This window comes from Neltuma alba, unplaced genomic scaffold (assembly GCF_004799145.2).
Source record: "Neltuma alba isolate B1F8T4 unplaced genomic scaffold, ASM479914v2 tig00010927_pilon, whole genome shotgun sequence".
Lineage (NCBI taxonomy): Eukaryota > Viridiplantae > Streptophyta > Magnoliopsida > Fabales > Fabaceae > Neltuma > Neltuma alba.
Window position 1 is genome coordinate 73303 of NW_021635703.1, and position 13229 is coordinate 86531.

The following is a 13229-nucleotide window of genomic DNA, read 5'->3' on the forward strand; positions in this document are numbered from 1 at the left end:
TCGTATCAAACAGGATGTTTAATTAGACCCTGAATAAAAGAGGGGTTTAGTGTCTGGATTAATCTTTGTCATCCTCTTCTTTTGGATTGGGAGCAATGTAATAACTACGACAACCTTTCGTAAGTGTTTTCCTAAGCACAATTAAAAAAGCCAACTGTTATTGACAAGCTACATCCCCCCGGGAGAAAAGAAAATTGATTGAAAATAAATTTATTCCTTTAGTAATGGAAAAAAAATCTGGGCTTTCATGATTTCGTTTAATTTGAGTATTTGATTTTTATAATTTTAACTTTTATGTTTGTTATATATTTGCCGATATTTTATCATCCGCGTGCCTTAATTTATTTTATATCCATACTTTCATCAATTTTGCTTATAGATCACAGATCAAATTTTTTCTAAAATTGATACCCTAATTTTAAAAAAAAATTTAGGAGCATTGAACAACATGCCTATTCTCATTTTCCCATTAACTTGCTCTGATGCCTAAAACATTCAAAAAGGCACTTCAGCTCGCTCATAATACAAAAATCCAGTTCGCGAATATGTTTCAAAGATATTTCATTCTCAAAACAACAAAATGTACCTTCCCTTATATTTCATTCTCAAAAAACAAACGAATACAACGTCAAAAGAGGACCACCAACAAAACGAAAAGGAAAAAAACCAGCAAGACACATTATGGCCAGAAATATTTCAAAGATAAAGCATGACCAAAATTACATTCTTCTAACTGTTAAAAAAAAGAAAAAAGGAGCTACCTTTACCACCCTTTGAACGGGACTATGTACTCTGTGATAGATATCAAGTGAAAAAGGGGTCGCCAAAACGGGGGGGGTAAAGGAATAAAAAGAAAAGAAAAGAGACTTTAAGTTGGTTCACAGTATACCTCATCATCTATTCTTCCCCGACTTGCAAACAATCGGATGCAGAGTAAGCAAAAACCTAGCATCTTGTTTGCAATTTAAGCCTCTTACGCCAATTTTCTTCAGATATTTCTTATTGTAGATAGTTAGTTGTTTCAAGATGACTGGTCATGCTCAGTTCTGTTTCATCAACTAGTATTTCTTCACGTTTGGGATGACAATTCAGATCTATTTGTCCAGTACTGGGTTCACTGACATCAGTTTGACCTGTGACTAGGTCACCCCCTTTTTCTAAACAAATTGTATCGTCCCTTGAAGCCCCATTCATTTCAGATGCATCCCTCTGGTGGCCTGCTTCCTTCTCAGTGGCATCTGCTTCACGTTCTGATTGCCGTTTCTTTTTACGCATCATGAGGGTTTTGAAACGGCGTTTCACGGTCATGCACACATTGCAAATACATGTCGGCTTGTGTCTCCCCTTCCCACTTGGTGGCTGGATGCACACTATGCAGGTGCATCCTGGACGGTGTCGAGGATGTTTGGTGGTGATTCCTGCAGATGACTCAGCAGGGGAAAGAAAATTGTCTCCTAAAACTGCCACACTGGCAAGAGCATCTAAGCCGGAAGTTTCATGCTCTTGGGGTGACTTCCTGTCTTCTTCAATTCTTCTCTTCTTAGAACCTGGAAGATCCGGGGCATCCAGAAAGATTAGGAAATTGTTATGTTGAGGGTCATGGATGTAGTTAATTGGTTGAGCATAATTACCTAAAACAGAGACAGACACAAAATAACCGCATAAAGAGCTCATTTTTAAAAGTAGAACCAGATTTTTAAGCTTGATGAAAAAAAAAAGAGCTCGTTTTTAAAAGTAGAACCAGATTTTTAAGCTTGATGAAAGAAAAATGATTGCATTTGCATACAACGCTCCATAGGCACAATAATACACATGGATGCTATACGATATCAATGCAAACCACACATGTAACAGTATGCTTTCAACATCAATGCTCAGACAGACAGAGAATTTGGCAAGCACTATGTTAATGCATATTGATGGGAAATTTATTTCAAAATAGGTTTTATTTTATTTTATTTTATTTAGGCTGAAGTTATTACTATTTCTGTTATTTAATTAATTATCATGTTTCGAGCTCTATAAATAGCATTGTAGGCCCTAGTGATGAATTGTTATTGACTACTATTTTGCCATCACACACCCTCCCATTCCCTTTCCATTTATCTCTTGTTCTCCTCCTTCTCCTCTCTACCTTGTTCTACAAGTGGTACTAGTGTTCGTTGCACATTTTTACTGAAGGAAGCTCATTAGAATCTTGCCGGAAAAATAAAATTACCTTTATACATGCCAGATTCTATATTTCCAGCCATTGGATTAATTAACAGACCAAGCCATCAGGTCTACCATCTTAAATGTGGCCCATCCACTGAAGCCCAAAGATTGGTCCACAGCTCATCCAATGTACAGCTCAGTCTATGATAATTGTACTCGAGCATTTTGATGAGATGATCAAAAGACCTCAGGCCACTCAAATCATTTTCTTTTTATTCAAATGAAATCATTGTTTAATGGTGGCTTGCATCTTCCATGTAGGACTTAAGCATCAGTCTCACATTGGCTATCATTAGACATGACTTGCGATTCATGTAGGAGGAGATTGAAGCTGAGTAGTCTCTGCAAAGCAGTTAGTTAAAAACCCGTACTCAATATTTGTGCTTGAACTAGCCACGACCCTTTGCTTCTCTGGGGGCCATGAGATCAGGTTGCAGTCAAGGTGCATTCCGTAGCCACTGACTGAGCATCTGTCATCTCTGTCAGCAGTCCGTAGTTAAAAACCTGTACTCAATATATCAGAGATCGTTTGAAATAAGGTTGACCCACTATATTCAAAGCCTATGGTTACAACTATGTCTGCCTCGTCTGCCTCAACCAGGTTAGTTAAAATGTATCATGATATGGTGGAAAAAACTAAATTCTACAGGTCCTTGGTGGGTTCACTGCAATTTGTGACTGTAAGTACCTCAAATCTCATTCTCTATCAGCAAGGTGTGCGGATTTATGCATGGTCTTCAGAAAATGTATATGGGAGCTATGCAGAAACTAACTGTCTAACATTAGAAGGACATTGTGATGTTGACTGGACTGCTGACACAGATGACAGATACTCACTCAGTGGCTACAGAATGCATCTTGACTGCAACCTGATCTCATGGCCCCCAAAGAAGCAAAGGGTCGTGGCTAGTTCAAGCACAAATATTGAGTACAGGTTTTTAACTAGCTGCTTTGCAGAGACTGCTCAGCTTCAATCTCCTCCTACATGAATCGAAAGTGATGTCTAATGATAACCAGTGGTGCACTAGGACAATCTGTGTGCAGTGGCTCTCCCAGCCAACCCAGCTTTTCATTCATGCACCAAACACGTAGAGCTTGACCTCATTTCTTCCCCCAAAAGGTGATTGGGAATCAGATTGAAGTCAAATACATTTCTTCTCAAGATCAGGTTGCAGATGTGTTCATTAGTCTACCAAAAATGCAACTCTCAGCTATTTTAGAGACAAGCTACAATTTATCTTTTGTGAAGGAGGTATGAGCAGGGGTGGAACTGAGAGTCTATAGTATGTAGTAAAGGGCGTTTAAATGGAGGGAGCATGTCATGACAGTTGGATTAGCTAGTTAGTTATGTGTATCAGTTAGTCTATCCTGCTCATGATGCCAATATTATTTTATAGCATGTACTGCACACCAGATGTTATTCAATAATATTACCTCCAGTCCTTATTATAAACTTCAAATAACTAATTCATGAATGATGAAAAATTAGTTAAAAACAATAAAAAGGTTAGAAATATATCTTTGCTTCCAAAAATGCCTTTATAATAAATGAGAAAGAAGATGAACGAAAATGTGTGAAAAAATGTGATAAGAGAGATTATAACAGAGGAAAAAGAATAAATAATTAAGGGCAGAGTTGAAAAAATTACATTAAATGTTAAGACAAACTCAAATTGAAGCTTATAAAATGGACCACACCTCTTTCCAAATTTGAAACTTATAAATAGATTTGGAGGAAGTACATTCAGCTCATTCATTTGTTCATTTTTTCATTCATGGAACCTCAAACAGTAAAAGTGAGGCTCTCTACTCCATGGCCCAACAAACTAGATTCCAAAATTCCATGTTTTTCCAAAAAATTTCATCCTTTTCACATGCTTTCTCCCATTTCTGTTCCCTGAGGGGACAATAAACCATCTTTTGGGAGTACTGTAAGGTTAAGCCTATTCATTTTGGCTTCCTAATTGTTTGACAGGTTTTGGTCCATAAACTAAAGGGGTTCCTATAGAGGAAAATGTCTGCATCCATAATCAACTTAGGATTCTTCTCGTGAATCCTGTGAGGAATCATCAATCTTGAACTGCCAAGGCATTTCCTCTTTGGTCCTTGGATCAACAACCTGAGTTTGCCTGTAATTATTCAATCACTAAGTCCGATAAGTATGCTAAGATTATGGGCAAACTGTCAATGATAAAGGAACAATATAAATTGTCTTCTTATGGTCATTGTCACATTCCTCCAAAAGCTTACATACTCCAACCTCTGCCCTTTTTTTGTCCCCGAAAATTTTAGGGCTAACAAATACTTATTGGAATTACCTCTTGATATAGCCATTACTCCAATTTTCAATATAGAGAATCTATTCCTTTATGGAGGAACTTTGGAGCCTCTCCCATTACTCTCTGATGGTTCTGCAGGTAGTCAACTTCATCATGCTCTTGTTTAAACTCCTCTAGATGTTTGGCCACATTATGCTTAGGAATGATTATATTGTTCTCCTTCATCTTGGCCTCCTCTACCATTATCTTCTTAAATTGAAAATTTTGCCCAGATTCAAATGTTATTGGGATCACTGAAGAGGAGTTTCTCTTCTAAGACCTTGCCTCGTTAGAGTCCTAAAAGCAGTTTTTCCAGAAAAAGAGTTCTTTCAATTAGAGAGTTAGTAAAGTTAGTTAGGTTTGTTCTATGTTTTAAATTTTTAATAACATGTCTATAATTTCTTAAGTTAGTTTTTGTTCACATTATTACTTTAATTATTGAATTTAGTGCTCTATATACAGCCCTAGGTCATTCCCATTATAGACCTCATTGTCGTTAATACTATCTTACCATCACACATCCTCCATTCTCTCTTCCTCCCTTTCCTCTTTCTTCTTCCCTCTTCCCTTTTTCTCCATCAGAGAACTTCATATGGAGCATACAAATATAGCTATGTATGGGAAAATCTTGCAAGATGCAAAGATGTATGATTGGCATTCAATCTATAACATCTCGAATTTTGGGCCTAAAAATGCAAAAATTAGCTTGAAATGAGCAGGCTATCATACTCCTTTTCATAGGAGTTCTAGAAGTTCCTTAGAAGGCCGAGAAGATTTTCAAAGATCAAACCGTAAAGTAAGCATTTTCTAGAACCACGAAATAGGCAAATTAAAAATTCTGATGAAGTCTCGAGTACTTGAGTATGAGAATTAGAGATGATTAAGAGCTAAAGGTTGTGCTGGGAACCTCAGTGTGATGATTTCCAAGACTAAACCTGTGCAGGGACCTAATCATAAATTCAGAAAGTTTGCCGGAAAATTCTTAAAAAATAAATGAGGTTTTGAGGCCCGTATGGGATTAAAAATGACCAAGAAAACCCTGAAACAAATTGATACAATTCTCAGAGTATTGGCTAATTACAAATATTAGCCAAAATTAAATTATTTAAAATACGAGGAGACTTCAAATAATTAGAGAAAAAATGAAACATAATACTTGAGAAATTATCATAGGTTTTAAAAATGATTTTGTCCTCAGAAAGCAAAGAGGTTAGCTTTAACAGAATTTAAAACCTATTTATGTACTATCTAGGAAAAGTCAAAATAAACTGTTTATAAGTTGACTTTTGGCCTGAGAAAAATTAGAGAAATTTCCCAAGATAAAAAGACAGTATTGGTACCCAGAAATAGATTGTTGGAGTCGTGAATCGATAGAGATTCGGCTAAGTTTACTCCGACATAAATATTATTAAATGTTTTAATAAAGGAACAAAGGGAAACGCATCACTCCCTCTTTATGCATGTTAAATAATGTTAAGTGAGGATATTTGTGATGAAAAAGAGGTACCAAGACATGTCTAGAGTTACCGGATAAGTCAAGACTCAAAAAGTATCTGATATGACATAGAATCATAAAATAGGTAAATGAATAGCCAAAGGTATAATTATGCACAAATTTTTCTTTATTGTTCTGCCTATTTTAATGCAAATTTGATGAGGGGACATAGATAGAATAATACAATTTTTTAAGGTTTAAGTTTGGAAGAATGGAATTATGTAATAAAATATTATGTCTTTACACATGTAATAGGTGGCACAGGAGGTGTCCTTTGAGGTGGCATAGGAACTGAATGAGAAAGACACCTAAGAGGGTTTAGGTGGCAAGAATCAAGAAAGAATGAGGTTTGATGCAAAACAAGTGTCCTAGGGTAAAAGCAAATGTTGAATTTGAAGGATTATCATAAGGTAAACTTAACTTGCATTATAAATACCCCTTCCCCTCCCATGTAGTCATGATTTTCAGCCAATGCAAGAGAAGAGGGAGGGAGGCCAAAAATATGAAGAGAGAAAGGAGAAAAAAGAGAGCAACGAAAGCCATGCAGCCTTAATAGTTGAAAGTTAAAGGAGCACGAGAAAGCAAAAAGAAAATTTAAAGAAACAAGGTAGCAAATTTAAAAGTATGTGTTAAGAGTTATGACTGCTTAAAACAAGTGGTAGATCACTTAAAATGGATGTATGTGTTAAGAGTTATGACTGCTTAAAGTTAAGACAGAGAAACTGGAAAGTACAGATTTTACCAAATGAACAGCAAACTTCCATGAATTTAACTGTACGAATTGAGAAGGGTTAAGTCTAGATTTATATTTTTTCCTGTAGAGAATTAAAAGAGTTTAAATAGAGACTTGAATCACCTCAATACGATTTTTTTATAATTACTTATAAATTTTTAAAATTGTACTGAAAATCTGGAATTTACTAATGAATAGTAACCCGGGAATTAAATTTTAAATTTTTAAGCTACGGGCTTATTTCATGATCCGTTTGAACTGTAACGCTAATAGAAGGATGTTTCACAATCACATGATGGGACACTAGGTAAACCTTAAGTAAAATAGACAGCAGGAACCTTTGCTAGTTCTCAGAAGATTTTCCAACTCCTTTGGACTGAGCTCCTCTGGTGCAGAACACAGAGACCTGTAAGGACATTGACCATGACAAGAATTTGCAAATGATATGATACTGTCCCATATCAAGAAAATTTTCAAGCAATGGAATTTAATGTTGCACCTGCTATCATCCCACTCATTTTCTGAGCATGTCCACTTAGGAGGAAGTAGAACATCTACTGGCAGCCTTCGCCATTTACAGCAGTCATCACATTGAGCCCATTGATCTTGTCTGCTGTATGAAAGATTAAAGAATATTCAAATAAAACTGGCATTTTCACATTTCTTATCTGTGTCAATCTGACAAGTCTGAATGCTTTATGATGCATCAATACTATCTAAAACCTAATTCTCATTTAAGTATAGTTCTCGCAAGACGGTTTCCAATTAAATATAAATAATAATAAAAAAGCATGATAAAAAATGAGAATATTATTCAATGGCCATGAAACAAAATATCTACATATCTGAGAAACATGGAAATTTCTTATTGCTTCTTTCACTATTGATATCAAGTACTTTTATGAACAAATGCTAAATTCAAGCGCACAGCTAAAATTATGGCCATGAACTCACTGAACTGACGCCATAGCGTGAGCAGTATTGCGTTGAGAAAAATATACTCTTGTGGCATTTCAACAAATTTGCAGGACAGTCCACATGACAAAAACCATTAAATACAACTCTAAATATGAATGTTCATACACACAACAGACGCATTGCATGTATTCTTACCCAGATGAATGTGTAGTGAAAAAAGTCCTCTTTCCAAAAACAGGGGGTTCCTAAATAGACATGAAGCATGGAGATCCTTGATTAGCCAGGTAAAAAAGAAACTAAACGCAATTTCCCAAACTATACCAGTCCATATTCAACTTGAAATGGAAAAACTAAATAATAAAATGATGCTTTTATTTAGCAGCTACAAACTTACATCATACTCTTCAAATACATGGTCCTCTATTGTAACAATGCTGGGCTTGACACTAGTGGTGGACGAAGTAAGTCCTGAGCTTCTTCCCAAGTAAGTCTCAACTCCAGGGCATCTTCACTATGAATGAGCAACCTCTTACTCTTAGACCCAATATTACGAGTCCTCTTCTTCTCTGAAACTGTAATTGGCTGCCGCAGGGAATCATTGTTTGTCATGCTCCCACAATTTTCAGACTTAGGCAAACCAGCATCCATTCTATTCAAATGCAGATGTTCTGAAAGTCCATTTGAGCAAGCTTCCCTGTTCCCCTTCATCGACAGGAGAAGAACAGGATAACCGTTTTCCAAGTGAAGTTTCTCAGTGACCCCAGAACACGAGGTATCCTTCATTGGAATGCCATTTGAAGGTGCAGATGGGGAGGCGTCCTGTTACAACGATTAGCATTTATCAGAATTACATATTACCCATAGAGGAGCTGCAGAAAGCAATGAAACATTATGCCCCAACCTGTGCATCTACAGAATTAGATGCCTTCCTAAAACCGAGAACAAGTTTACCTCCGGGATCTATCCGACTAAATATTACTGCAACAAAAAGATCAAATAAAGGAGCAGTAATACAGGTACAATACATTAACTTTTCCATTTATATCCGAGTTCAAAACTACATGGTACTTGTAAAACTAAATAGTATTGAACAATGAAAACTCCGTAAGCGATCAGGTTGGCATGGGATTGAAGTTTTTTATTTTTTTAGTAATTTCCTACAGAGATTACAATGCCAAATTGTACAAGAAGAAGCACAACCAACACAATATGTAGTATTATGTTTTCAAGAACTAAAGAAGACGAATAACTGAAATAATGACAAGCAAACAATGATATGCATGATCATCAAACAGTAGATAAAAAATAGTGACCATAAAATGCCATCAACCAATTTAAAGGTAATTTGTTATGCTGGCTGCAGATATTAAATTACAAAAGGATTGCAGCCATAAAAATGACTGTATTTGAGATAAACTTATCTTCATAAATCAGATTGCTGAAAAATTTTCAAGAAGTGTGAACTAGTAATGAAATAAGTGTGGCACCAATTTGCCCTTGGATTGATGCATACCAGTATCACCAGCACGTAATTGCATGGACTGTATGCAAGGAGTGACGCCCTCCAATACATACATCCTACTGTTGTTATTGGGCCAAAATCGAAACTGAAATGTCCACTCATTCCCCTTCACATCTTGGATATGCAAAGGAAGACCTTCTGATTGAGAAATGGGAGGAAAATAAGCCTGCAATTCTTATGCCAGTATATTAGATGAATTTTCAACTACAGAGAGATGTTTTGCCTTGAAAAGATGTCATAGGAACAGAGTCCCATTTATTCAAAGAGAAGCAAGCAAATAGAATAAAGTTTTCAACATACTTCAGCACATGCTTTTGGAAGAACAAGACGGCCAATTCGACCTGCATCACTGGCGCTCAACACCTTCTCAAATAGTGGCACTACAGTGGACTTCAAACTTTGAAATAACATATTAAGGAAACTGATTATTAAATCAATCATATATCAGATTTTTCAGCTCATGTGCAAAAGCCCAAAATGAAAATAAATTAAGGATACTCTCCAGACAATTGCTCCAACTCTTTATCAGTGATCCGGGGCCAATATCGAGGAAGCAACTGATTCTTGCATCTTGCCTCAGCAGGGGGCCGCGCTATTCGTGGCTGAGAAAGCATGCCTTTATTTGTCTCATGATTTATGGTTAGTCCACTCTTTGGTGGTTTGGGCAATATAGGCCGAGATCTTTGCCCTTGATGAAAAGGAGATGGCTTTTCCTCACCTCTTCCTTCTACAGTTTCTCCAGCAGCAGGCAAGATAGAGTTTCCTGATGGAGTTCCCAGAGACATACACAATGATGGCTGCACGGGTAATTCATGCATATTCTTTAGCTCCCATGCTGGTCTGCTATTTTCTAATTTAGCAAATGTTAATGACTGAACAGATGGATTCATCACGTTTGAAAATTCTAAATCCACTTCCCTTATTGGACATTTAACGTCCTGGCTGGTCTGCCCACTAGATAAAAGTATCCCATCTCTCTGAACTTGAGTCCAGCGGCTAGAATCACTAGCTTCAACAATTTTGCACAGCTGCATAAGTTTCCCTTCGCGACCACTATCCACAGAGATTCTACCATCAATATGACAAGAATGTCGGTCACTTGCAACATTTTTGGTTGATGTAATAGACCCATTAGAAATTTCACTATTTTGCATCTGCAGAAAAATAGTTTAATAATAGGAATCCGTGAACATTCTATGTCAGAAAGTCCAATAATACAATATACCTAAGAGATATCTCTTTCAAAGTACTAATGATCATATCTCATATAATGTCAAGTGCAAGGTGAAACGATCCCACTTAAATCCATACCAAGGAATTTTTCAAAGTACATTTGAATGCCAAAGAAAAACTTGCATAAAGAAATACAGATAAGCTGAGATTTCAGTGGGCTGTTCAGGCTCATCTAGTAAGTACAACTCAGTTGGGCTCACATGGCAAACATAACAGCTCGAGATTAGTTTGAAGCTTGTTTTTCAAACAAGCATAGCCACAGATATTCTCTGTTTGGTTTGCTGACAGATCAAGCCAAAAATAAAATGGTATCTCTTAATGTATATTGCAGATGTGAAAGGTTTTCAATAAATTCATAGTAACCTGGAGATAACAAGCTATGATAATTCATTTTAAAATTACTAACACTTGCCACCACCACTTCATTAAGTAACTATGATAAATGATGAAAAGTGAAATTGTAGAAGCAAATTTAGGAAATGAAGACTGAAAAGAAAATGTCAACAGAAACAGGCTACACATTACTAAGGTCGAGCTTTACACAAACCATCCACATTGAACTTACCAAATGCAGCTGGGGAGACTTTACACAGTTAATACAGCCTATACCACCAAAATCAAGGTACTCGAACAAAGATTTAGATGCTATGCATCCGCAGTGAATAGGCTGCCAAATCAATTCACAAATATTTTGATATCTAGGCAGTAAAAGAGAAGGCTTAAACAGAACTAAAAGGGGGGGGGGAGAAGAAAGAAGAAAGAAACTAAGCAAAAGAGAAGCAAAACACTTATCTGCTTACCGTTTTGCAGAAGTTGCACTTCCTCCAACCAGCTTCTTCAAGGTGGAACTTTTTACAGAAAACCAAATTTTCATAGGCAGATCTAACATACATAGTGAGACACACCAAAGATAACCCATGTAAGAAACATAATTAAAAAAAATTAATAACAACAAATTGAGAATGTCAGAAAGAAAGAAAGAAATAATGAATGAATGACAATAATTGTCATCATGTGGTCAGCTAAGTGAGTCTTTCATTTCATCACTCACTCTCAAAGTTGCCTATTAACAAAAATGGTGCACTGAGATTTCCTGACTTTATGCAGCCATGACACCAACCACTTAAATATTTCTATGCATAATGAAAAATTGAAAACACAGTAAAAAGTCTTAATTTTTATGACCAATCATGTCTTTATAGAATTACGAGAAAGGTAACATCTTAAACATTTTGGCATATAAGATTACCATTTTGTTACACTTACATAAAATCATGGACGAAAGCAATTGGAAATCTCTCTCTCTCTCCCTCTCTCTCTCTCTATATATATATCTCTTTGGTTTTCTGTTTTTTTGAACAAAAATATTATAAGGGCTTAATTTATTACCTGTCTGACTAGAAAGCCCTGCTCCTTCAGTCTAGGGGACCCAAATTAGATGCATGATCCACGTACGGATGCAAGTAAAATTTAACACGTTCTGTTTCTAAGCATTTTCACAATTCACAAGACCCTAAGGTATATAGACGGGTAAAACACTTATAAAGCAGTTTAGACTCCAAATTTCTTTTGAAACTTAGACTATCCCATGCTTCTTAGTGCGGGGACAAAGGGGCAACGAAGAATGAGAAGAAGAATATCGTTTTACCGACATTGGAGCAGCAGCTGGTTTAGCTACATCAGTGTGGACTATTATTGTTTTCGAATTGACCACATTGCGACCGATTTTCTTATATTGGGCAAACCGATATAAAACCAGAAAATCTCATAAAGGGAAAAAGGTTGGATCTTACTAATCTAATAGGAACCAAATAAGATGCATCAAGTAAGAATCCATGTCTATGAGAAGAAAGAGACACACGACCCCAAACAGACTGACACTGGCAGCATCGAATCAGGTTTGGAGATGAAAACAAATGAAATTGAAGAACACATGAACAGAATAAGGAACTAAAATACCCGCACTTATCACAGAGTTTGGCAAATCCACCAGATCGCAGCATCCACCCCTTCTTCCACTCGTGAGCAGTAACTTCTCCGCAGGAAGTATTCACGCAAATGTCGGACTCCATTATTACGGAATTAATTCCTTACCCCACTAAAACCTGTAAAATCAGAGAAATCAAGATTAAAACCCTAAAACCCTTTTTTACTATAACATTGAATTCAATTGGCAAATCCCATACACAACGAAGATTCACACACAAGTTTCAAGATTTGCAGAAATAACAACAAAACCAACCTGGTATCAAACAAGAAACCCAGAATCAACTAAAGGATTGCTCATCCACATAAGGAGAACACAGCAAAACTGCCCAACTTCCCTATACTTATCATCCACTCTAATCAATATAATCCTAACGCGTGAACATGGATTCAGGTATTTGAACAGCTGAAGAAGAATATAGTAAAGTCAACATCAGAGAAAACCCAAAGAATTTAACGGCAATCTGGGATTTTTGGTTGGTATCGGCTAGAGAGAGAAAGCGTTTGCGTCAATGGGTTTCTAGGGGGAAGAGAGAGAGAGAGATAGAGAGTGCATGCAAAGTAACAGATGCATAAAATGCATGCACGACACTTAGCTCAAGTCTTGAACAAGTCGTCCTCTTTTTTACTGGGTTTTACTATTCTTTCTTAAGAATGATGATACGGGGCTTCACTAGATTACAGTTACAATACAATACCAAAATGACCCGCAAGTTTCGTGGGTCCACGAATTGAATCCTAATGACTTAACGAGTAAAATAGGTCAGAAATTAAAAAATACTATTTGATTTTTAATTTGATTCTAAATAT

The 13229-nt window shown here is 36.4% G+C and overlaps 1 protein-coding gene across 1 annotated transcript; it reads right to left on the reverse strand.

Moving 5' to 3' along the window:
• Window positions 1-564: 564 nt before the first annotated feature.
• Window positions 565-12972, reverse strand: LOC114760032 (B3 domain-containing transcription repressor VAL1). The gene is given in 14 exon segments (XM_028949276.1): window positions 565-1547; window positions 7099-7166; window positions 7260-7373; window positions 7874-7923; window positions 8073-8128; window positions 8131-8497; window positions 8580-8656; window positions 9192-9366; window positions 9501-9597; window positions 9699-10354; window positions 10999-11100; window positions 11234-11315; window positions 12393-12538; window positions 12676-12972. Coding segments are annotated over 13 exon segments (2505 nt in total). The 5' UTR covers window positions 12506-12538; window positions 12676-12972; the 3' UTR covers window positions 565-999.
• Between the last annotated feature and the right edge of the window lie 257 nt (window positions 12973-13229).